The sequence below is a fragment of the Sylvia atricapilla genome, chromosome 7 (genome assembly GCF_009819655.1).
Source record: "Sylvia atricapilla isolate bSylAtr1 chromosome 7, bSylAtr1.pri, whole genome shotgun sequence".
Classification (NCBI taxonomy): Eukaryota; Metazoa; Chordata; class Aves; order Passeriformes; family Sylviidae; genus Sylvia; species Sylvia atricapilla.
In genome coordinates this window covers 26,232,195-26,259,143 of record NC_089146.1, presented here as the reverse complement: position 1 = coordinate 26,259,143, position 26,949 = coordinate 26,232,195, and the positions used below count along the sequence as shown (strand labels likewise).

Genomic DNA, 26,949 nt, shown 5'->3' with positions numbered 1-26,949 from the left:
ATTATTTTGGCAAACATTTCAATACTTTCAAAGAGTGGAAGAAAAAAGCAAATAAATTGTTAACTCTACTCTAACACTTATGGACAGAGCTCACCTCAGTCAGCTGAATACTGGGTCAGAATTTCTGGTAATAAATTGACAAATATTGTGCCTAGTTTGAAGACACTATTATAGTCACTAAACATCAGTAACAACACGCAATCAGACCTGATGAATGATTCATAATGTCTGGTTTTAATCTACATCTTGGCTTTACTCGGCTACATCTGTCACTAAAGTAAGACATTTGCTATTTCAGTTATTTTTAACACTCTTTCAATATGTAATTTATGTGAAATTACTGAATGTCTATATCTAAAAAAAGCAATAAAGTGAAAGTATTTTTAGGATGGCACAGCTCAAGTACCAGTGCATACTGAGTATCTGTAATGCCCTGTAATTTTCAGAAATTAAACTTCGTTTCAGTAGGAAAAGAAATACTTTTGAGGATTGAAGAACTTTAAAAAATGTTATACAGTCCCATCAAATTCTTACTGCATGTAATTTGCTTTGTTCTGATAATGTTATAGCAAAAACTAATTTTCATAGGCAGCTATGAACTAATTTATCATTTCCAGTACATCCTTCAAGAAACATAGATATTGCTACCAAGTCTGCTTTTTTGAGAACTTACAGGTGTTCCTGGAGCTACCCTGGACACTATTACCGGCATCTTCTGATCATATCCACCCTTTAAAAACAAATTAAATTAGTAAGGAATCCCAAATATCAGAAAATAACCTTAATAAATGTAAAAGGAATAGATGCACTGTTACCTTTACATTGAAGCCAAACCTTCCATTTTCATCTGGTTTCATTCTGATCATAACAAGATTGTCGTGGGGGACACCACCATTGGGCTAAAAGACAGAAGTTATATTATATCAGTACATATTTTGTCCATAGTTAGATTTTAAGGATATCCTATCTAACAGTTCTGCAATTTCCTTCTCAAATAGTTGCTCCTGGACACTTGAGAAATTATCAAGCAAGAACACAAACATCTTGGGTTTACATAAAAGGGAAAAATTACACACTTAAGAGTCTTGGACATAACTAAGTTAAAGTTCTGTTCTGTCAAAGCCAGCTCAAAGTAAGAAAGAACATTAGAAAACACTAACTGGCTTACTAAATGGAAATTTCCTAAATTCATTTTAATTAAGACCACAGTGAAGAGCTGCAATAAGAATGTAATACAATGAAAAGGAAGATAATTGAAGGCATCCTTTTGTTCCTATTAACAGCAATATGCCAGCAGTAAGCAAGGAAACCCTGGTTCCCTATCCCATACTCCATTTCCAGTCTAGTGAAGTATGAAGTGTGACATATGCTCTGCACTGATTCAACTACAAAAATTTTAGCTGCTTTCTTCTTGGTTTTATTTGGATGACAACAACACTGTTAAAGGACAGGCCAAACTGAGGAATACATGCTACCTTTTTAATCTGAAAAACACCAACTTATTTTTAAAGTTGGTATTTTTGAAGTGATTTTTGGTTGTTTCCCATCTATATTTATTTCACAGACTGAACATTAGCTAATATTTCTATAATTCCTACAGTGAGGATACAAAGGAATAAAGAAATTTGTTTCAGTGAAGTTTTCAATGTTGCTTTCAATTAGAAAAGCAATTTTTTTTACATGTAAGAAAGTCCAGAACCTGGAGTTTCACTAGGTTAAAGAAATCAGCCCAACTTGACTCATTAGAAGTTAACTCAGTTGCAGGTGTCTTCAGGTCTTGGTTAATACAAAACAAAATTCACCATTGCATTCATGAAAAAGTGAAAAATTTGGGAAAGTAATGGCACAAGAAATCTTTGTGAAAAGGAAGGGTCTTAGGAAGCCTGATCATATGCCAGTCATTTCAGCTTATGCCCACTGGCATGGGAGTTCAGACAGAATGAACATCAACCAAGTGCTCACCTGCAGTGTTTGGCAGCTTGTGTGCCACTGCATTCCCCAGTCAGAAAGGAAACGCTAATTTCCTGCTTTAAGATGTTATTTTGAGCAGAAGTTTATAATGCAAAATGTGCAGAGAATACTGTATTGCCATCATTAATGCATCTGACTGAAGGGACTGACCACACCTGTTTTCAAGTACTTCTGACATTCTCAGACAGGATACTTAGGGATTGCAGATGGAGTAAAAAGCTGCCATTCCCATATGTGTCCAACTACCTTTCTACACACACTCTCCACACATGCAACAAAGGAAATTCAATAGCTTATATGAAGTCAAAATGGGGAGGGGTTTTCTTTAAAATATTTGAGATGGAACAGCAGAAGACTTTAGTGGTGAAGGAACCTGAATTCTGTTCAGAAAAGCAATTTTGAAACAAAACAACACTCCAAAAATTTCAATCATGCTATGTTCCTTCTTCTGCAATCCCCAAAATAAAAATCATCAGCAGACCAAATTAGATGTTCAATTACAACAGTGCACTGCCTTCAGCGAGACGGCATAAATGTGTCCCACTGGAGCACAGCAAACAATCACACTGACAATGCACAGAGAAAAAAATAATCTCATTCATGCAGCTGTGTTGGTTTTGCAGAACTAAAAGGAGTTTAAAAAAACACGTGAAAGTTATTTTTGTGAATTTGGTAAAGATAACTGAATAGAGGGCAGAAAAATTTGATGACTAACATCATGTTATCTTCTGAAACAGAACAGTACTTTGATGTGACTCAGGTAAGCACTGGCTGAAGACAAAGCTGTTAAAAATTCTGCTTCATCATTTAATTAAAACAAAAATTTTTACAACATTCCCAAAACACTCAAAACCTCAAAATTTTCATTTTTGAATCTTTTGTTAAAATCCCAGCTACGAAATTAAACAGAGGTTTTTCGGGAATCTTAACTTTGTTATAAGGCCTGAGAGAACACCTTGGGTGTTGACAGTTTACCTAGGTTTAGAGTTCAGGATGGCAAAAAAAAAAAAAAAATAAACAAAGACATTTCCAAATATCAGTTTGGGAAGGTGACTCATAATTTTGAATGCTTGAGGTTGACAAAACTGTTTATATTTTCCCATCCTGCAATATGTTCCTTGTCCCATTTACTGTTCACATCAGTATAAAATCTAGAATGACTGGAAAACTTTTGGAAGGACAAAAATCTCCAAAATGATCAGAGATTTCTCCTCAGTCAGACAATCAACTGACTATCTTACTCATCTCACACAACCTTGATTATGGAAAAAAACCTTTTGCTCATATTTTTGTATTTGCTGTCACAGGCCCCTTGATAGTCTCTTTGCTGGAAATTCTGATGAGAAATGCAACCACAGACTCAAGAAGCTTCTCCTGATAAAACCACTCTAGAAGCTGGTAGGCATTTTCAGGTTTACCTTTTTAACTAAAGCTGGATTAAACATTTGCAATGTCTTCTCTAAAATTGATGGCAAATGACTTCTCAAAGAAGATGTTAGGTGCTGAAAAGCTAATGCTCAAAATAACCATCCCAATGTAGTGATTTGACTGACAAAGCACTACTCCAGCAGCTAGAGTAAAGCCAGCAGGAGCCAGCGAAGAAACAGTATGGATAACAGAAATGCTGCAAGGTAATGCACAAACACAGCAGCTCCAAAATGCTTCAGAGCCAAGCTCATGTAAAATCAGGATCATTGTTCTAATAAAAAGAAGAATGGTTCAACTGGATCAAAAAACTTACGGTGGATTTTTCAGGTGATGAAGGAACATCAAACGTTTCATTAATGTGGTTATCCAGTTCTTGCTGTGAGTGTGAATGATGAATTTGGTTCCAACTGTTCTTTTTAAATTGTTTGGGTGGTAATGCTGGAGGCTGCCCATCTATAGGAGTTTCTTGAGATCTAAAGACCAAAATAGAAGTATAAAGTAGAACAAGTATGATATATTGACAGTTCTTTCGAGGTTGCAAATAAACTGAAAACATTAGAAGAAACTCAAGAATTTGAGAGATGATCATCTGTAAGTATTTTTAGAACTTTCAAAAATGTAATGCAATAGACTATAGTGTCAGTCTATGCTTGCACCTGTTGCAGCATTTTTCTGTTTCTGTACACAGAACCAGCAAGTTCATCTTTTACCTATGACCTTTTTAAAAAATGGTTTTAGCATACGTAACTCACTACTTCTTATCTGCTAGCACTCCATTCTACATTAATAACAATGTTCTCTGTGTTTCTGTATAATATGAAGAATTTCCTTTTGTTAGTTCTCTTGGAATAAAAGCTTAACTGTGTAATTTGTATTACATAAATATATGATTCATCTTTCATTATATGAATTTATATTTAAGAACTAAGAACAACATTTGGAAAGGCTCAAAAGGGCAGCAAGCTCCCATAACTTGGTTTGAATGCCAGTTTCTAAATACCAGCAGGATACATCGTCCTCCACAGGCTCCCCATTAAAAGGTGCTATTAAACCATTTAACGATTTCAGACAACAGCCCACTGATACCAGATCCATAAACTATCAAGCATGAACTTGCAGGTTATAGCTAAATCTAAAGAGAATGCTACCACCAAAAATAGGGGTGCCTGTTCTTTCACTCACATCCCATCCCTGGCTGCTTCCTTGAAGAACTGGTGCTCCTCCCTCGGCTAAGGCAGCTTACACCAAGCAATCAAAAATACTTTTTTGGACAAGCCTGAGTCCTCTGGTCTATCTCAAGGCTGGCCACCATAGAAAGAGGGAAGGACACTCCCAGAGGCAAAACCAGGACACTGCTCCTTTGGTTATCAGCAAGCTGTAGTGGTAACTCATCACATAACTCCCTCCAAAATGCACTGGTAGCTATGTGAGCAGCTCTTCTGTATTTAGTAGTCTCACCTCAGTAAACCATTAGCAGGGCAAGACTCTCAGTACGAGACTGCACTAGCTTTCAAGTTGCTGCAAACCTGAAAACCTAAGGCACATATCAAACTCCATACCACATAATTTGGCTCCATGCAATTCAAGGCAGGCAGTTCCCAGATATATGTTCAAAAATAAAAAAAACTCTGAGCAAAAACTGAGTATACTGATAATAATAATAAAAAAAAAGGATGAGCCTCTTTCAAAAAGCATGAAAACTGGGAAATAGAACACTTCACTTTGAAATGCCAAACATTTTCTGCTTCAGTTTAAAAAAAAAAAATAGCCAATATTCTTAGAAAACAGAACTGGTAACATTTTTGTCAGTGTATGAAAGAAAACAGCACATTTGAAAAGATCTCAACAATATTTTTCTCTATTTTTCTGCTTTATTTCAACTTTCAGCAAATATTTTTTCATGAAGTGTTAAGAGAAAAAAATCTACTAATTATTCAGTCTGATGTCTGAAGAACCTCATGTTCAAAACACAGTTGGGAAGAAAAATAGTATTTCTTAACACTTCTCAGTACAAGTAACAAAAAAGAGCACGTTTCATTTTTCAAGATAAGCAGCTTTTCTGAATTCATTTTTGTGGAGAGAAAAATATGATGATTGTCAACATTTGCAAAACAAATCTGCAAGGCAGCTATACACCATTTAGACTTACAAAGGTCACCCAGAGATTTTTAGCTGCCTATGCATTCATTCAAGTCTGGCCAGCACAGATTACTCAGTCTTTTAAGTTATGTATTTTCCTGGAAACAATTACACCTGAGAGTTTTAAACCAAAGGAAAAAAAAAAAAAAAAGGAACAGAAAACATGAACAGCAACACAAAAGAAATTATTCTCATAAAAGCAGAAGATGGATCTTATGTTTGACTAGATGTCTGTACATACATGTCAACAAATACAAATAAATTCCGAGTGAACACATAAACTTATAGAAAAGATCTGAAAAGTTACTTAAATGAGCATTTTACAAGCAGCAATGCAAGTACTGTAATATATTAGCATAATGAATTGTGAGAACTAACAATAAAGCCTTGGGCATAAACTTCACTGCTTTATATTTGCCCAGTCAGCTTTGAATTTCCTTATGAATGTACAGACAATGGCAGTGAAAGCAGCCTATTTTGCAGGCAAAGCAGCTCTCTGTTACTGAATTCAGCAATTTACATAAAAATAAAATAACACACAAACCCTGGCACTGGCAAGCTTTGGGTATTTTTGTTACAGATATCCGGTCTGATCTTTTTAATATATTTAGCAAAAGTTTCATACACACCCCCATAAATTTATTAAACTAAACACTTATCACGTGGTTTTGGAATTTGAGGTTATAATTACCTCAGTGAACTACAAACACTGTTTCTCAATTTAGTGTTGAATAGGACATGCAGATGGAGAAAAGATGTGCAATTAAAGGGTATATTAGCTAAGCTATGATATCCTTCTGAACTGCATGGAAAGTGTTAATTTCTTTTGCTATGTTGATTCCAAACTCAAAAAGATCACTAAACTATTGCCAGTCAGGTTAGCCCCTCTTTTTCACACATATAAATTCAATCAACAAATAATAGCTTCTGACAAATTAGCACGTGGACTACTATAACTTTTCAGCTAGAAAGGTGAAATTGGTTAAGAAATATCTTTTTGGACTGTAGAAGAGTGTAATTTAAAATTATATAGCTAATATGAACTTCTTGTCTACTATTTTATTTCATAAATGGCAAATCTTGAATCAATAACATCACCTTAAAGCTTCAAAATACTTTAATGGGGTTTCATATATTTTTGAAAGTCAATGTCCTCATTCTTTTAAGTATCTTATGCTAGAGATCTATACTAGGATAGTATAGTATTAAATTTTAACTTTAATCTTCCAACAAGAGGAACAAAAAAATGAGCCCCTTACACTTAGTGATGGAAGAGTGATACTTTTTCTGCAGAAAAGGTGCAAAAACATGAAAAAGAACAGCCAGAGTTCTACAAAACCACTTCCTCTCTTTCTAAGACTTATTTCTATGGTGACTTACTCAAGAAATCAAGTACTAAATAAACAAATCCTAAGAACACTCATGAAGATCTTGTACAACTTTGACTAAAGGCATATGAATAAAAGAGAGTATTTAGAAGTTGTGCTTTCTTCACTGTATCACTCGTTCAGTCATTCAGTAAGGGTTTCTCATAACTGACTTCAGTTGGAAGCTTTAGCTCAGAAGCAACCTGACCCTGTGTGGCTTTTGGACAACAAAACTCTAGTATGAGAAAAGATTCATGACTGTTCCAGTTCTGAGAGTCCTTTGACATGTGAATACGTTAAGAAGCCCACCAAAAAAAGGAGCATATACATGATTAGGTCAAATTAGTACTACATAACCCTATAAGTTAAGCAACTAGCTGAGGGTCAATTTGTAACTATTGTAGCCTATTGTAAAAAGCATCATGTGCTATTTTATAAAACTTTAAAAGTTTGGTATTCTATTTCCCTCCTAATAACTACACATAGCTGTTAAAACTGAAAGTACACTCAGTCTAAGCAAGGTGTTAAAACTGTTTAAATAGCTTCCCAGAGTAATTTTTTCCTGAGACATACCATTTGGTTATAAACGTAATCAGGTATGTGCTGTTCTACAATTCTCAATTGGTTTTGAAACCATGAGCAAAATTTCCCTGCCAACAGAGATTATTATACCAAATTATGAGGGCATATCTGACATTAAACATACAACTATACTAAGAGGGTACAGTGGCAGTGATAAAATAGTATATATTACAGTATTTTTCCGAATTAATCTGTACTCTGAACACAATTTATTGCATATTTCAGTATCTTTGAATAAGTCAATGGGTTTTTTGTTTGTCTTCCTTCTGGACCCAATACACAATAATAGCTCTTATTTTGCCCATTTTATCTTACAGTAAGTAATTTTACAATATAAAGAATACTCAGCATAATTGGATAATTTGGGGGGGTGGGGTGGGGGGGAGAAGGCCTCACGGTGTCAGCTTAAAACAATAAACTCTGTAACAATATACCAAATATACTAGCACTGTCCAAATGCTGGGGTGCCAAAAAGATATTTTGGCTACCCAATTTGGAAAGCTCACTTCTGTACGTTGACAAAAAGCAACATTTCCAAACTTGTGGGAACTAAAACTTTTCTTCAATTCTATCAAAAATCCACCCAGACACTTGTTTCCATGCCCAGACACTGATGGTCACATTACAGCAAACCCACAGATTGTGTTGGTGGGGACAGTATTGTAATCCTGAACCTGGAATATGTCAGACACCGGTCTTCAGTTCTGCACCATCTAGCTCTTTCTCACAGTAAGACCTATACTAACATTCCCTAAACAACAGGCACCTTTTTATTAGATTGCCTGGCTCTCCCTGACCCCACATTTAACAATAAGTTCTTCAAGGCCAAGATTTCTGACTTCTCTTCAGAAGCCCTGCACGCTACAGTGGCGCGGTAAGAGCAGAACTTACGGGGATGATTCCAGTATGATGCTGTTGGCCTGGGTGGAGGATGGAGATCTGTGATTTACAAATACTTCACTGGGGGAGGTGTGAACCACATGATCCACTAAATGTCCAACTGACGAGGGTCGTAACCGGGCTCCTTGAGCGAAGGCAGAGTTGCGACTAAGAGGGGAAGCAGAGCAGTGCAATGTGACAAGAATATCATTGTTAACATACATTTCTGATACACCCACTAAAATGGGACACTAAAAAAATTATTTCCTCTCAATGCAAGCACACGTTCATACACTTAGTTTTTACTAAAATTTCAAAAATCACTGAAACAATTATGTTGTCAGATCAACATGCACTGAGTTTTTAAGTGTTCAAAAATTATTTAAATAAACACTAAGAGCTGTTTAAAATTATTATTTATTTTTAATTAAAGAAGCCTGAAACTATTATGGACCAATGAACAAGGTGACAGCCCAGTTAACACAAAGAAAAATGGATTCCTAAGGAGACAAGTCCTGACTTTGTTCGTGGCAGAACTTAACCTGAATTCATTAAAATGAACAATTTATCCCCTGCATCTCCTAGAAGAATCACAGGCTTTGCACTGAGTCTTATGATTTCTGGAATCCAGTATTTTCCCATTTGGAAACTAGCATGACAATATTAAAATTCTTTTAAACATGCATGATTAATTTTGTTATGCTTTAAGCATCATTATTACACAATTTTCAGTGATTTTTAAATGCTACAGGTATTTAAAACATTAATCTTGTCAATAATATGCTGCAGAATCTTAAAATCTTGTCGTTTATGTAATACAAAATTGAGTAATACTGACTCTTAAGCAAGTTTCAGCACACTGAGAAAATTGGTCACCTTCCAAAAGAAATCAGGAATGTTTTTTCACTAACTTGAAACAGAAGGCTCTATCATGTGAAAAGAGTGAACATAGAAAGGAAAGGCAAAAAAATTGAGAGGAATAAACCTGCAAGGGTTTTCAATTAAGTAATTTTCCACAATTTAAAAAAAGTGGTATTAAACAAAATAAATTATTTTTAAAATATTACATAGATTTTAGCATCAGGGTATTTCTTTAACCAAATTAATAACTTAGTTTTAACTGTGCTTGAGAAAACTCAAACTCTCAAATTTAGGGTAGTGTGATACATCCTACACTTTTTATAGGTCAAGTGAGAAGCACATAAAACTCACCCATAAAAACCGTTTTTGAATCTGAAGCTAAGTATTGCAGACAATCATTTGGCACAGATTTTTTGGAGCTGTTTGTCTACATTACACATTAATCCTTATTACACAAGTAGGTCACCCATATTAGAGGTGTAGAGGCACTTGTAGGGAGAGAAAATTTGATGCTACTCACTGATTTGGAGTTCCAGGTGGAGACCGTGATGGGAGGCTCTGGGTCTCCAACCTATCATCAGACAGTGAGTTCCTACTCACTACTTCCCAATCCATCCCACTCATTACTTTCCGTGCCAAGGGTTTACTGGGGGATCTAGAAGAAGAAAAAATGACTAACCAAAAAGTGTACGATATAGGAACAAAATTATATAAAACTTACCACAATGAAAACTGATGTTCTGTCAGAGGAAACCAAATGATATGTAAGAACGGAAATGCAGTAATGCAAAGCTGTATTTACATGGGCAGTTTGTATTTTCTCCATCCACTGTACTTCATTTACTGTACTTCGAAAAGAATGCCATTGAAATAGTAATAAACTACTGTCTGCTGTGAGGGAGACAGGCAAGACAGAATCTGAACTCACTAAACTTCTAATGCTTCAAAGACAACCTGACTCAAACAGCATAATAATTGAGAGAGCTGAACTTAGAAAATGGAGAACAAAACCAAACAGAAAAGTAAAAAAACCACCCCTCTATGTAACACAACTGCTTAGCCACCTCAGGAAAAATTAAGCAGTGAAAACATCAAGCAAAAAAACTCCCTAAGACTTTGAAGAACTGAAAGTGAGGTAATAAACAACATGGCAACAGAGTTGCAAAGTTTCATTTAGACATTAGGGATTTCCATCATGACATGCTTTCTTCCAGAATGTGCCTCACCACTTGTCAGGCAGATACAATACTATTATTTAATTATTGAAACATCTTTACAGGTAACAGAACTTCATTTGGTTTTGTGCCAGAAATGTCCTTCAGGTTAAAGGTTATTCTCAGCAGTGCATTTATACAACAGGAATTCTATTTTCTACTTGTTGCCCTTTCATAACATTAACAAAACTTTTTCTTCCCATTCTCCAGTCATTCCAGGATGCCTACAGTCTCCTGCTTTTTCTTTCACGTATTTCTTAAGCAGAAATGAAACCATACTTGTAATCTCTCATGACATACAACATTTGCCTTTTATACTACAAAGCATCAAATAAATCATCTGTGGTTATTTTTTTTCTCAGCATTGCACTGGATGTTTCAGTCATCCTGCAACTAAACATACCCAGACTTTCGTGGTTTGTTGTTTTCAACTGAAAATTCTTCTGCCAACAAAAAACCCCAACTTTTAAACAATCCGTACATGTCCTGTATAATTTGTGTTACTGGGTTTTTACTTTACTTCTACTGCTTTGATGGTGCTACATAGTGCAGATTTCTCCTCTATCGTTACCAAAGCGATAGTATCTAGTTCCACTGATACTTCAATCTTTTGACATGATTATTTAATTTCCATTTTCTTCCATATTCTATCACTAAATTCTCCAGCTTTGCACAATGAGGTGACAACATATTATTGTATGAGCAGTACAGCTCCATACACCCATATCAAAAAAATAATTTCTGCCTTCACTGTCCTTGTGACACATGTAACTTTTCTTTATTGTCGTCATTGTTACTGGTTTACTGGAAGAGCACCTCCAGAAAGGAACTTTGAGAAATTAAGGAATTACCTGTACACAAATAACATCCTCTGAAAACGAGAAGCTCGGTTACAAATCTATTTTTGCTTCTCAGAGAACATAAAACTCAATGCAAGTCACCACCTTAATATTATCAAAAAAGCCTACAACAAAAGCCAACCAAACACTACATTGAACAAGCTTCACATACAGAAATAAGTAAGATGTCAAACTGTTTGATACTAATAGAGCAGTGGTGTGCTTGTGGAGGGTTTATCATTATTTTTACCTCACCAAGCAGTTCTAAACATGTATTGCATTCTGCTTTGCTGCTCTAAAGTCTTACAGAGTAAGAGCTGACAAATTTCAGACAGTTAAGCAAGATGGGCTGTTCTGAATAATACTATTTCAGGTGTTATTCCACCTGGGAAAAAAAAATCTAATACTATATAAATATTTGAAAAGAGAGAAAATATCAATTAATTCCTCAGGAGAAGCACATCCAATTTCTTAGCATGCTTCACTATATTTAAGGAGTATTAATTTAATTTGAAAAATAATTTGCTTAGTATCAGATCAATTAAACTAAAATTCCAATTTCTGAGATTTGCTTCAAATGTAAGCAACTCAAACCACTTAGGTATCTTCTTCACAAACATGTAAATGTGAGCAGTTCTAAACAGGTAAAATAACATGAAAGTGAAATAGCAGAACTGAAATGCATGTTTAATTCTAGCTTTTTGTTACTCTTTTATTGATCAGGACTCTGATTAGCTGGACCCTGCTGACACTCAATTATCTGTTTGCAGGCAGCAGATGAGCACCAAGAGCCAGCTCTGCCAAGAGGTGGATTCTACTACCAACCAAAGAACAGTCTGAGGGAAGAACATAATATAACCAATGCTGAATTCGGTACATACAGGACTGCAGATTCGGTATTTGCTGACAGACATGTAAAGGCAACTACTGAACCTCATTTCCCTTCAGTAAAAAAGCAACAAATGGAATGTAGGAGAGTTGGAGGAGGGGGCTTTTCTTTATTTAACATGCAGCAACAGTTTAAGTGCACAATCTTTGCCTGTGTCAAACAAGATAAATTACAAAGAGACACACAGGAGCATATAGGGTGGGGAAAAAAACCCCAAGTTTTTCCAAAAATTATACTTTTGACTGCTTCAAAAACCCCCACTGCTTTGTACTTTAAGTCACAGTCTGTAACTATGTTTATGTAAACTTCCTCAATCTATACAACAAACTAACCCAACTCCAAAATGAACAAAGCATCACCTTTTTCCCTGTGAAAACATCCAATGTCAAAAACCCACTCACCTTTTACTGTGGATAAGGTCTGATCTTTCAGAATACCTTACACCACCATGATAAACAGCTGCAGCGTTTATCACCAAAGCTTCATTCCAATTATTTTATTAACAGCTCTAACCTCAGAGTCCCCACCCACTCATGTTTGTTGCCCCAATTTCCTGTCTTTGCAGACATTTCAAAGAAAAAATTACCACACTGCAGAACTGAACTTTTTAGTGCTGTAGCTTTTTGATTTTAGTTCTCCTGTCAACACTTCTAAATCTAACAAAAAACTTGTTTTATTTAATTAACATTTAAGATTTGTTGTGTAATTTGTCCTGTTATCTCTGACTTCTAACAATATTAAAATAATTTTCTCATGCCAGAGTGCAGCTGAGGAGATGGGAGAAGGGAACTAAGATGCATAAAACTTTGACATTTTGAAATTCTAAACTCCACCCCTGTCTGCTCAGGATGCTTCTATTGCACCCAGCACAGGGCACTGATACTTAACAGAACAAGCAATTCTCAGATTTAATTTTGGTGTACCTGCAGAAACTTTCCTAAGAAAGTTAGAAAGCACTTCCATCTACTTGAGTAGCAATAGAACTGAAAACTTTACCTGCCCCCAAGTCTTATGAGCTGCAATGTTACAGCAAATACAAAAACCCCCCAAAAACCTCCCAAACACCCAAAACCGAGTAGCAGAGATGAAATTACGTAACACAACTAAAAAACCCCAGGACATTATATTAGCTCAGCTACAGTACAGAAAAGACTTCAAAGACGGAATTTGTTTGGCATCCCACAGCTGAAGGGCTAAATCTTGCAGAAGGTGAGAAAGAACAAATGCATTGTTTGGGAATACAGGTGGGAATTTAAAAAGTAACTTCTGTCCTAAAAAGAAACATAACCTGAAGCCACAGCCTTGCGTGTATTTTGACAAGGAGTACAGGGAACACATTTCTCAGCAAAACTGACAAATACTGCTGCAGACCAAGAGACTGAAACTATACACAAATCTGTAATGTGTATCACACAAATGACATATGTCATTTAAAATACCTGAGAAAATATTTAATTGACCTGAAAAAGCGTATAGGTGAAGCAAGATTGAATTTTTGGAAACAGAGACTGCATTTTAATGATAGGGAGTTTGCAGACACAAATGACTGACACCCACTCACTCAAACTCCCTTCTCTCAGCCCCCTTGCACACCAGAACTTAACAGCCCTAGAATATTTTGCAAGTACTCTAAGAGAAAGCAGTGCCCTTTAAGCATTCTCCTTATTTGTGACTTGATTCAACAATTTTTACTCGTATTATCTACTTTTATTAAGTTTCTGGGAATTCTAATGGGGTTCCATGGATTATGAATATCCTACAATATGTGAGGCCAAGAGAACAGCTGCTATGAAAATTATTTTAAAAAACTAACCAAAAAAAACCCCCCAAAACCTAAACAACTGCAGCAACAGTCTTCAGAATGCTGAACTTAATGCTGCATGAAAATTAAGAAAACAGCACCTACATAATGTATGCTATTTACTACAGAACATATCCTTCACAGTAATAATTCCACTTTTAAAGATTAAATGTAAATGTTTCTATGATTTGGAAAAAAAAAATCCTTCAGCTAATTTTAAAGTAAAATCCTGAGAACAAAGAGCTAAGCCTGTTACCTGTAGGTTGGAATTGCTTGTTTTATTTAAATGGCTGTTAAAAAATTTTATTTCCCTGCCTCTTGTTCCACACCCCCATTCTACTCAGTGTGTAAAGGCCAAATGGGCTGGTCATTACTTGCGGCAATCACCATTTCCCAACTTATAACAGATCACTCAAGTAACAACTCAGTGAAATTTTCTGTGTTCATTTTCTCACCATGAAATGATTCAAAGGTTTGCTTAGACAGCATTAATTTAAATAAAGTAGTTTCTAATTAGATATTGTTTAGAAATCCAAGAGTAAATCTGGACAACGCTACAAAAAAACCCACCGAAAACATTTTTTAACTGATCTTGAATAAATCTTCTAATGTAATAATAATAAAAGCAACAGTAATTATTGAAATTTATGTGCCTACCTAATTCTCAAGAAAGACCTTGAAAAGCAACTAAAAGAAGCCTACTGCCTGAGAGCTTGAAGGGCTGCTCAACATCACCATGACTTTGTCTGATAAAGACACACCATAAAAGCAAAAGACAGGTTCCAGGAACAAAGCCCACTTTATACCTGGAAAATCTTAGAAAACAAAATTTATCCTCTGTATGAATACAAAAAGGCTGACATCTGCTCAGTACATCAACTTGAAATGTAAATGTTTAGAAGACAAAAAATTAATGTTCTTAGATAAAGTTTCTCAAACAACACTGTGTTCTAGAAAGGTCTTCTGTTTCAAGCTTTTTTCACCCTTGAAAATATTAAAGGTCTTTAAAATTGAAAATACATTAATTGCACACTGTCATGAGGAAGACAGAAGAAACAGTTGAGTCATTAAAAGCCTTTTGAGGCTTTTAATACAATACACCATTATTTAATTTCATTGATATAAACATATATGCCTCAGACATCAGTCATTAACATTTCTTGGAAACTCAAAATATATGGATAAATTATCTACTTCTTAATAAAAAAGCAACAATGGAAAATAAAATTCCTGAGGATGGAAGAGCCAAGCATTTTATTAACTAAAAACCCCCAAGATTTATAAAAATAAGAGCAGATCCAGCCATGGCTTTCAATTTTATCAACGTCATCAATTTTATCCAACTATACGTGGAAAAGTAGAAGTGACCCTCAGCAGCATTTGTTGGGTTTTGCTGCAAAGGGAAGAGTGCCATCTACTGCATATGAGTTTCTGAAATAATAAAAATATTCTTCAAAACAAAGTATCAGCTCTCCTACACTCTCCTGACTTGTGTGGAATTGCTAAGTTCAGAATGCAACAAGAAAAACAGTTTTTAACTGATTCACAGCTATGATTTAGTGATGTAAAGCTCACCTGTCACAGTGTTGAGTCTCCTGAGTACTAAAAGAAGTTGCTCCAAGTACAAAACTTAATTCACTCACATTCCCAAATTAAATTAAATAAAGTAAAACATGATTTTACATAGAAAAAAATGGTTTTATAAAATCTACTTGTTGAACCAGCATGTTACAGAATTTCTGCCCCCCCAAATCTAGTACGGAGCTGTTTATGGTGGGCTGAGGTAAAACCCAAATTACACTCTAATGCACAAGGGAAAGAAGGGGTGGAGACAGGGAAGGAAATCAAGACAGAATTCACCAGTGCTCTTGAAAACAGTGTCTGCGGCACTTGGAAAAGTTGCTGGACTTACTACTAGAAGTCTGCAAGCATAAAATTGAACTCTGGAGTTCCTTAAGGGGCAAAAAGACATCTCGGATCTCAGTAAAAGGAGAAGCATAAAAAAAAGGACAGAGCTGCCCCCCCTCCCTGCAATGATTCTATTAATCATCAGAGCAAACTGCCAGGTGGATGTAGCAGCTGTTTTACTTTGGAAAACAGCATCATAATTTCTGAAGAAATAATGAAGTTTATGTCTTGATTCTTTTATTGTAATCACTAAACTCCCAAGCAGCCTGGAACAAAAGTAAGTAATATATTCTCGATTAGCCAACTACTCTGTGACCACATACCTTCAGAAGCAGCCCACCTTTCATAAAATGCCTTACAGGGACTACAGTGATAAGGCTGTTCTCACAAGTAAGACTCATTGCACTTATTCTACAGGAAATACATATGTGCAGTTGCAGGTTATTATCATAGACAAAAACAGCCATTAACTCAGTATTTTAATGGAATATTTTAACAGCAGGAGACCATTCTTTGTAATAAAAACAGTACAAAGAGGGCTAATACAAGTAACAACAAACTACATAGACTGAAGGCTATTCTGGGTTTTGAAAATACATAAAGGGGGAAATATTAAAGAATGCAAATTACTTACCTTGCAAATACCCTGTCTTTATTTGCTCTTTCTTTACCATACTGCACAGATTGGACCTCTGTTCTCCCACTGGAAAACAAAACCAAACTGCTAAATCCAACATGATTAAGTAACAATTTCTGTTTAAAACTGAACCCATCTCAAAATAACTAAATTCTGTTTTCAGTCATGCTCAAGCAATTGCCCCCGTTTCAGTACAGTATAATCTTAGAAAGCATTTAGTAGAAATGTACGTCTTCTTTCCAAATAATTTTAGCTATAACAAAAACTTTCCCTTCTGTTTGCTTTTTTATCCAAAGCAATAAGAAATCTCTGCTTGGATCTTTGGCTAACACTTAATAGCATTTCCTGTTACAGCCACTGTTAAAAACAGTGTCTTTTTCTATACTCTTCCCGAACTATTTCCTGAATTGCTAATTAGTTAGTTGCTACTTAGTTTAGCAAAATACCACAAAAAATTACATGATAAGCACATGAGGATAGTATTCTTCTATTCAACTTGTCAAAACTAAGTTTAGATCTTGAACTTGCTGACTTTTCAAATAAAACCAGATGTCTTGTGTCAAATCAAAGATTCGTTATAATGTTTCAAAATTTCTCTTCTAGAAAAAAAAAGTACAATTTTTGAGCATCTATCAGCACTTGGGAATTGGTGACAAGATACCAGCAAGACTCGCTCTTGTGGCCACTTCCCCATTAATAACTTCAGAACAAGCACAGGGTCTCCTACATAGGTATTTACATTATGAAACCAAAGAATCAGCTATTTCCACATTCATATTGCAGAAGTACTAAATGTGTAAAGACCTGAGAAATGGTCAGCTGGAATCTCATGAAATTCAGTGAAGGAAAATGCAAAGACTTGCAACTGAGGAGGAATAACCCCATGCACAAGCTGAGTGTCAACTGGCTGGAGACCAGGTTTGCCCAGCACAGGTGAGAGCACATCTGGAATGCCTGGTGGAGTTCCAGTGCTCTGCAACTCAAGCAAAGGGCTACAAAGACAATTAAGGGTCTGCAGCATCTGATGGATGGGAAAAGGCTGAGAGAGCTGGGACTGCTCAGCCTCAGGAAAAAAAAGGCTCAGGAGGATCAAATGCCAGAAAGGGAAAGTAAAAAATACAGCCAGACACTTCTGACGGAAGCCCAGAGACAGCACAAGAGGCAATCAGCATAAACAGAAATATGAGATCTCTTAATCAGGGCAGGCAGCAAGGACAGGGCTACAAAACAACAGCCTCACTACCCACCAAAACAAAGCTTTTCTTTGAATACAGTTTAACTCTGAACCAGGTGGCTCAGAGATGGTGCAGTTTTCCTCCTTGGAGACATTCAAAACCTGGCTGGATACTCTCCTAGGCAACATGCTACAGTGGACCCTGTTAGGACAGGACATTGGACTCAACAGTGTCCAGAGCTGCCCTCCAACCTCTGCCATGCTGTGATTCCAGGGAATTTCTCTTTCCAAACCTGCTGCCAGCTAAATTGCTGAGTTACACATTTTTAACTCCAACAGGCAGTAAAAGTTGGCTGTATTGGCCTCTGTTCCTTTCCAATAACTCTGTCATTGCATTTGTCCTCCTAAAACTGCTGCTAATAACTGATTTAAGGTTTTCAGAGAACTGATGTTCCTGGTCTTTTCTCTCTCTGTGTAATTTATTTTGTGTCTTTGGGCACTGAACTTAATCTACTATTTTATTGCCTACTCACCCTTTACTGTGAAATACCACCAAAACCTTCTACTTCAGATTTTACTACAAAACTCTGTATCACTCAATGGTAACTTTCCTCTGTTGTGAAGAAGGAACCTACTTGTTTCCCATATGGTTAAAATAGATGCTGATACACAGTAAAACTCTTCATTTTTTTCATCAGTATTTGGTGAGGAATACTCTAAAAGAACCACTTTGAAAAATCTAGTGACAGTGTACAGAAATCAACCTTTGCTCACTAACAGTCTGCTAGATACCTCCTGGAAGCTTTTTTTTAAAAAAATACAAAAAAAAAAAATCCCCCCCAAATTTGATTTAACATTTGATGCATAGAAGTATTTTAGACCAATGGAAATAGCTTATGTAACAACTTACTAGTTCAACAATTTCACATGCCCGATTCTTTCAGAAGTGGGGATAATTCTGTCTAGACCTGTCAGTTCTGAATTTTATTGACTCCTTTTTATCATACTATAAGTGTCTAGTCCAATCTTCTGCTAACACTAGGTCACCTGTGGCCATGGCTTTGTATAGCTGACTTTTGAAAGTCTCCACTAAGAGAGATCCCACAACCCATCCAGGTAACTTGTTCCAGCAAGACAGCTCTGAAAAATCCAAACACTTTCCCTCATGTCCACCCAGAAATCCTCAAGGTGAAATCTCACCTGCCTGTTTACCAGCACCCTTTACCATCAGTACTGACATTACCCTTGAGGTAGCTTTAGGATTGCTACCAAATTCTCCCTTAGCTTCCTCTTCACCAGATTAAACAAGCCTAGTGTCCTTAACCTCTCACTGTTAGTGCCTCTCAACAAGCTCTCAAACCGCTTGCAGAAATTCCAGCCTTTTGGCTATTTCAGCAACTTGAATGACCTCCTTCATTTTTATACAGCTTCCCTTTTCATCTTATGTTAACTAAAGTTGAATGTCATCATCAAAGAGCTATTCTGTAATAGTAACCACAATGATTCAGATTCAAAATCCTTAGAGAAATGGAAAAGCTTCCTGAAATTCTCTACAGCAACATTGAGTCAAGCCTCAAACACTGTTCAGGATCATAAAATGCTGTTTCTCAAACGGGTACTGCGAATGCTGGTCAAAAACCAGATGCTATAAACAGTTGGCCACTGAATTACTTTCCTCTTTATACATTTATGCAATTCACAAGTGTGACAGAAATAGCCTGTTATTGTGTTTTCTAGCTTTTCATCATGTCCCTTTGTACGTCACAGACACTACTGCTATTCTAGATGGATGATTAGTAGTAGCTCTGTTATTCTCTGTTTCAGGCATGATTTAAACCACTGGCATTATGCATTACTGCAGAGACAGTTAATTCAGTCACTGAACAGAGAATTTTTTTTCTTTTTTAAATAAAAAGTATACACCAGCAAACTGCGACACCACCCACCACTCCAGCATTACAGGGATTATAGTTATTGCAGTCATTCTGTGCACCTCCAAGCTCTTGGCCTATTATTTTAAGATCATCCTTAAATGTTATATGGATTTAATTTCCTCCTTATTTTCTAAAGTTCTGGTTTTGATACAGAACATGTATGTCTTTTGTTTTCACCTAATTCCTATTTGTATACATGTAGATAAGTGAGCTTTACTTGTACAAGCTTCTTTTCAGTGATTTGTATTTGGTATTTAGGTAGGTCTGTTTTGTTGCTGCTGCTGCTGCATGCAGTATCTGAGATTTGACAGATTTCAAAAACAGCAGGTCAAAGACTTTGAAGTTTTGAGACAGCATTTTTAAGATAAACATAACCCAGCAGGAGAACAGGCCAAGAAAGGCAGCTTGGGGGATAATCTCAAAGCACAAGTGCAATAATGAGCACTAGTAACACAAGAGATGTGTTATCAAGCTATCTTAAAAAATAAGATGGCTTGAAAAGTGTAAGGTAACTTTACACTATTAGCGACATGTGAAACTTTGGCCAACAGAGAAGGGAAAAGGTTGCAGGATTCAAAACGTACCGGAACTACATTTTAATACAGATTCTAGGTAATTCCCTGTGTTTATTGATGAGCTGCCTACTCAGTCATATTCTTTCCCATATATTTCACATCAGTACTTACCAGTACCGGAACTTGGAACCCAAAGTGAAATAATGTGCAAAGAAGTTCTTCTGAGGCGGGAGTGGTCTGTCCAAACGGAAGAACGTGTGATGCTCAACACAAGCTTTCCACAAATTCTTACACGCTCGGTAATTCACCATATTGAATCCCAGTAATGTTTCTCTAGATTCATGCTAAAACGTGAGAAAAATGTATTTCAGGTAAGAATTATTCCAAGTTATTTTTGAAAATAAGATAAATATAGTTGACTTTGGGCTATTTTTTTAAAATCATGCTTTAAGTGGTACTCTAATTTTCTATTAACGTACAATGAACCCTTTTAATATACCTTTACAATTTCTTTAAAGAATTTTTTGTTCCCCTGGGTTGTTTTTTCTTTTAAAGAGCCTGCTCAAAGTTTAAGTCTGTTTACTTATATAGAAACAGGTCAAAAAAGTATGACCCAAATTACATGAAAAGAATTCCATGATTTGGGAGCGCAAAGAAAATGTGCCTCTCTGTTCAAAACTACAGTTGACTAATTGTCATGCACATGTGGCAATTGGAGATTGGGAACAGGTATCAATCTCAAGAGAAACTGACAGTTCCTACTTCTAAATGATTCATTAGATTCCAGGGAAATGCAAGAAGCAAAATGGCAAAGCAAGCTAAGCTATTCTGCCTGTCAAGAGAGCTTGACAACAACCTCTGTAGGTCCAGAAGTATCAGCATCATCCTTCTTTCTCTTCATGGTACTAAATTCTCCCCAACATTTTGCACACCTTAACTGATTTCACTTAGTAGTAAAGTCTTTTTCCAAGTTAAGCTCTTGTTGGTCTGCTCATCCTCAGATATGCTGAGAAACCAAGGCAGAGACACCTGCAATTCTTCTCCCAGTATTGTATTTGGGAACAAGAATGACACTGTATTTTCAGCCACAGGACAAATTTACAGCAAAATAAAACAGATTTACTACAAACAGCAAATTCTACGTATTTATTGATGTAATTTAAGAAATTATATTCAAGAATCTAAATCCTGATATTCAATTACAAAGATTACTTATATCTCTGTTTTTAATTTCCAAGTATTGCAAACTGTTCCCTGTATTTTCTAGACACGTGAACAGAAGCATTTAAAGATTAGAAATCAGAAACAAGATAACAGAAATTAAGTCCACTACCTATGCAGTTATAAAAGGCTTTATCAACAATATAAAACTCAAACAATATAAACAAGGTAGATTACTATTCTGCAAGAGAGCAACTATGTACAATTATGCCTTTGTTTGGATCCAGTAAAGGATGAAACAGCTAAGATTTTAGATTTCAACAAGTAATCATGATGTAGCAAATTTTCATGTTCTGTCAGCCTTTTAAACAGTTGGAAAAGAAAATTTGACAAGTTATATGAGCTGGTGATCATGCATTTTAATGTCATTCAAAGTATTATAATTATGGGTTGGGGAAAAAATATAACCTGCTGTTTCCCCTAGTTTGTATTCCAGAAAAGGAGCTGATCTGAATCTCATGCCACCATCTGATCAGTAGATCAGACATGAAGCATGAAGGAGGAGCTGGTAAGGCAGGATGAGAAGGAGCTGCAGCAAGATCAACTTAATTGTAATGCGAGACAGCACTTTCACAGGAACTTGGTGTGCTAGAGCTTTAAAGGTACCTTAACAATAGTTCTATTCATAGCTTTTAAAGCTTTCATTGCAGTGCAGGAAGAACTGATTCTCAAACCCTACCCTTCATCTCAATTACAGCTAGGAAACATTGTTTAAGGTACAGAATCATATATTATATTAGCTCCTATATGCACTCATCCCTCCCCTGTTAATCCTTGAAGGTTCTGTAATATTCTAATGTAACTTGGGCACTTAAAATCCATCTTAGCTGATGGTTCTGGGGTGGAAGATCTGGTTCTACTGCTGGATTTAGCATAAGATTGCCTCTATATTCCTTGGAAAGAGCAGGTTTGAATCAATGTGGGCTCAGCACAAGACCCCATTGGTGATATTTGTAATATCCATGGTGCCTCAGCTGAAAGCACATAAAGTAACAGGACAGTTATACTGCAGCCCTGCAGCCCATGGAATGCTTTTACAGCACAAGGCTCCAGCAAGATGCAGAATGTTCTATGGTCTGATAATGACATGCAGGCATTTCAGGGGATTATGTTTGTTGAGATCAGTGTTAGAAGACTATCTCAGAGAGGCACTGCAGGATTCTGCTCCAAAATTATTATCTTACTGATTTTTATTTAAGAGAGGAAAACAGTCAGCTTGTTATGGAGAGCAAGAGTGAAGCAGCTGGGATGCAATACTGCTAAATGAAGTTCTGGGCTCCAGCACAAAACTCCAGTAAGACAAAGAGAGGTAGGGTATAGTGAAGTCCAAGTCATCTTCGTCATTCCTATTATTAAAAATGCAAACTCAACAAAAAAGCAGAAAGCCCAAGTACATGCTTGAATTTGGTGCTGCTCTCACGCAGAACAGCTCAGTACTTGAATAAGCACCTTGAGGGGGACCATTCATTCAAATCCACCTTTGCCTGCCTTGAACAGTGACTCCAGAACAGATCTCTTGCTGCTCAGGAAAGAAACTGAGTTGAAAATCTTACTCTTTAATGAGCCCCTTTAACTTTGGCTAAACAAGGGAAAATCCCAGAAGAAAACGCACAAATTCCCTACTCATCTTAGAGAGACAAAAAGACTTATGCTTCATAATGGCAGTTGCTCCCCATACTCAACGTCTTGCAGAAACAGTGGGCAAAAGTCCTGTGAAAGCTTAAAAGCAGCACAGATACTTCTGCCAGCAGTATCTGCTCTTCACAAAAAAAGGTCAACACACAAACTTTGACAGGATTTGGCAGAAATCAAGTAGGCATCTAATGAATGCCAGGGCTACTTAAGATCAAGAATGTACTTGGGCAGATAAGCCCATGCATCACCTTGTGATTTCAGACCAAGTTCTTTCTAAAAGCCAGTCAAAAAAAGTCAGTCAAAATTCAAAGCACAAACTTCAGATACATAACCCATAATTAAAAGAATAAAATCAATTATCTTGGCCACTCACTGAAACCAGGTTCCAGTTATGGCCAGAAACATTTCATATCATTTAGTTCCAGACTCAAGTAATTTTTCAATGGACATCTGGCCTCCAAAAACGCAAAGGAAAACCTTGAACAGCTTCTTTGGCTGTTGAAGAATCAAGTTCACAAAAACATTTTGGATGGCATTAAGAGCTTAATGCTGGCTATTGATATTACTACAGCCAAAGGTGCAGATTAATAGAATCAGAGAAGTTATGGGTAACATCTAGAAAAACTAAACTACTGAATTATTCTCAAACAGTTTCAAAGCATATAAAGAAAGCAGCATACAGAGCAGGCAGAACAAGCTAAGATATGGTGGAAAAACCTGCTATTGAAGTAATGGCTCAGGGGGCTTCTAATGTTGGATGAAGAAGTCCTACATATAACACACTTTTCCCCATAAAAAAAACAAAGCCCCCAAAAAAATCTACTCCAGTGGATACATGCTTCAGCCATATGATTGTCAGAATACTCCACCAGCTTCCACTCAAGATTGTATTACACTACTACTGGAAAATAGTCGACGGTTACATTCAACTGCTTCACCTCACTTCATTTAAGTGATTTATTTAAACACAGATATAATCTAATCAAAATAGGCAAATGATTCTTGACTTATGTTGATGCCTTTAAGCTATGCCAAGTCAGCGAATAAATTTAATAGGTGATTACGAGATAAGGCACTTGCACTTTTGAGGACAGTTGCAATTAAAAGCCCTCAACACTCATTAGCAGTATTTGAAAAAGTATCTTTTTAGGATTATATAAATGTCTATGTAGCTCAGTTGGGAAAAATAAAAATAAAACCAGTGGAAAATTCCTTTCCCAAGTCCACTAACTTAATATCCTACAGCATCCCAGCTTTGCATTAAAATAAATGTGGTTTCTCAGATGTACAATTTGTTATATTTTTACACACCAGTTTGAAACACATCATCAGCATACCATGAATGTATTTCCCCTGCCATATTGTAAATAGGTGATTTAAAATATGCACTCAAAGCACTAGACCAGAGATACTTTACATACCAAATGTGCAATCACTGAGTCACTTCACCTAGTTTCTGCTGCCTAAAGAGAGTCATTTAGCCTCCCTTTATTGTTAATGGGAACGAAAACAAAAGCAAATGGAATATACCACAGAGAGCAACTTCATTCATCCTAGAACATACTTCCTGCTCATGCAAAATGTTTCAGCCTTTGCACCTTTGTATGTGATTATTACAGAGGAAGTCTAATGATGAGCCAAGTAACATACAACAGAAAATAGGTTCTTTTAACCCAACTTAAGCTGAAAATAGGTGAGCTTTATCTTATCCTATGAATCTAGTCAGGGAAAGTAACTCTGGAAACAATAATTTTAATATTAGCTGTGATTAAAAAATTAGTTGAAGCATGACTTCTTTGGAAGCCAAATTTGAGCTTTGATCTTAAGATATTCATGACTTGGAACGAATGAAAATTAAGTTCTTGCCACCACTTTTCATCTGATACACAAAGTTTAAAGAAAAACACTACAAGGCTTTTTAATTTGTTGGCTTGGATAAGACGTTTCAGAAGAGAAATTACATTAATCATATAAACTACATTCTCATGCAAGTAACAATATGTAGAGTATTGAAAAGAAAGAAGATGAGAAAGCTATCTTTGTATTACCTTCTATTATAAGGAGATTTCTTTTCTGCAGAAAATAGAGGAAACACTCAAGTATACAGTACCCAATCCTATTTTTTATCTAGGTATCTTAATTTTTAAGGTCCTGAACTCTGCTACCACAGCATTTTCATCAAGTTCTGATTCAGAAAACAACTGCAGTTCATAATTTCTGAATTCCAAAAAAACCCCAAATTCTCATCTTAAATGCAAATACAACTTTCCTGCAACTGTAATGGAAGTTACACACACTGGTATCAAGACAAAATTTGACATCAGCCTGCCTTTGAGAACGAGCCTGTAGCTCCAGTGGGGTTTTACAAAAATGCTCTGTCACCCCCATACAACACTCCCCCTCCACCTTTTTTTATATCACCACTTTTCTGCTCATGTTGACAGACTCCCATCCAATTCAGGATTTTAAAGGAACTGTACACCTGTATGACTCCTGTTTTCAGAACTAGTACCAGTCACTAGACATCAGCCTGAGCTGACAGAACTGGGGTTCCTCTTGTTTAACTATATTGTCTCGAAACCTGGAACAGCCCTGTAGTACTCAAGATGCATTTCTGTCTAGAGTCATCTTTTGTATCTACTCTGTAACTCTGCATTTTAGGTCTCCAAATCATAGAACATGTAAGGGTTAGAAGAGACCTTAAAGATCATCTAATCCCAACCCACCTGTCATAGGCAGGGACACCTCCCACTAGACCAGGTCGTTCAACCTGGCCATGAACACTGCCAAGGCTGCAGCATCCACAACCTGTTCCAGTGTCTCACCATCCTCACAGTAAATCCTTTCAGATGTAAGAATTCCACAAAACCTCTTAACTCATCTGAAAAGTTAATCATGTAGTCATATTTTTAATTAATTCTTCCATCTTGCCCCAGTGCTATATCTGTGATGGAAGCTCAGAACAATCCATTTCTTGCTGAATTAAATGTACAGTGGTCCTGTGGTGCTTCATGGGGTAGTAAACACACACCTCAAGCAGTGAAAACATTCAGATCCAACCTTTTCCACAAGAAATTCAGAAGTAGGCATAAAAAATTACCATACGTAATCTAGAACTTCAAAGGAATTCTAATTCTGTTTAAATGTAAGTAATAAAGTCATCATGTATTACCAAATCTGAGTAATACAAATCAACATGTTTATCAAATATTAATTTACAAGCATATATACAACTGAAGCAGCATTAAGCACTACTTTTAGTTTATATACCTGTTTTTTAATGAAATTTAAAATTAATATTTACTTTCAACCTTTGCCACAATTATCTTACAAAAACAGGTTACATTTCCTGCATAAAAATAAAACTAGAAGTACTTAAAATATAAGGCAGATCAAATTAAAAAGCAAATGTATAAAGCATTCTAATGGTCTACTTGAAACATGAAACAGCCAGAATGTTGGTGAAACTGGACTTTTAATTGCAGACAAAACCAAGAATCAACATAGTATCAGTCAGTATAATGCAGACATGCAGTAGAGGAAATTTCATTGCTTTCCGATCAAATTTAAGATGGTACTCACCAATTCTTTCCTAAGTTGAATAAAAAACTGCTTGCACTTGAAAGAAATTTTTACAATCTTCAACCTAAATAAAAAATAAAACCACAATATTAAAACATTTCATATGCTGAATCATGGTTAAAGGCTTAAATACACCCACTGAAAATATACTTTCTAGAGAGAACAGATTTCATTTTCATGGACAAAAATTAAGATAACAAGCTTATATAAAATAGTTTGTATAATTTGAAATTTATGAGCTGTATATTTACATTATCCATCAAATTCACTTGTTTACATCCTAAACCCAAGGCAGTTGCTAATTTTGTATCTTTTCCCCATTGCAAAACCCAAAGAGCTCTTCTATCCCCAGGCCATTCCAGGCAGATGTTCT

At 36.1% G+C, this 26,949-nt stretch overlaps 1 protein-coding gene across 5 annotated transcripts in view; it reads right to left on the bottom strand.

Annotated features, from left to right (window-relative positions):
* PTPN4 (protein tyrosine phosphatase non-receptor type 4) overlaps nucleotides 1-26,949 on the bottom strand; it is a 111,913-nt gene that overhangs the window by 21,145 nt on the left and 63,819 nt on the right. For all 5 annotated transcript variants that reach the window (XR_010744025.1, XR_010744026.1, XM_066323041.1 and 2 more), the window contains 8 exons: nucleotides 26,577-26,640; nucleotides 20,310-20,482; nucleotides 16,513-16,581; nucleotides 9,748-9,882; nucleotides 8,379-8,534; nucleotides 3,713-3,872; nucleotides 816-899; nucleotides 674-730 (listed from right to left, as the gene is read on the bottom strand). Coding sequence is in view for 3 of the 5 variants with exons in the window: in XM_066323041.1 (XP_066179138.1) it covers nucleotides 674-730; nucleotides 816-899; nucleotides 3,713-3,872; nucleotides 8,379-8,534; nucleotides 9,748-9,882; nucleotides 16,513-16,581; nucleotides 20,310-20,482; nucleotides 26,577-26,640 (898 nt within the window). In the remaining 2 variants the exon portion in view is untranslated. The remainder of the gene's footprint in view (nucleotides 1-673; nucleotides 731-815; nucleotides 900-3,712; nucleotides 3,873-8,378; nucleotides 8,535-9,747; nucleotides 9,883-16,512; nucleotides 16,582-20,309; nucleotides 20,483-26,576; nucleotides 26,641-26,949) is intronic.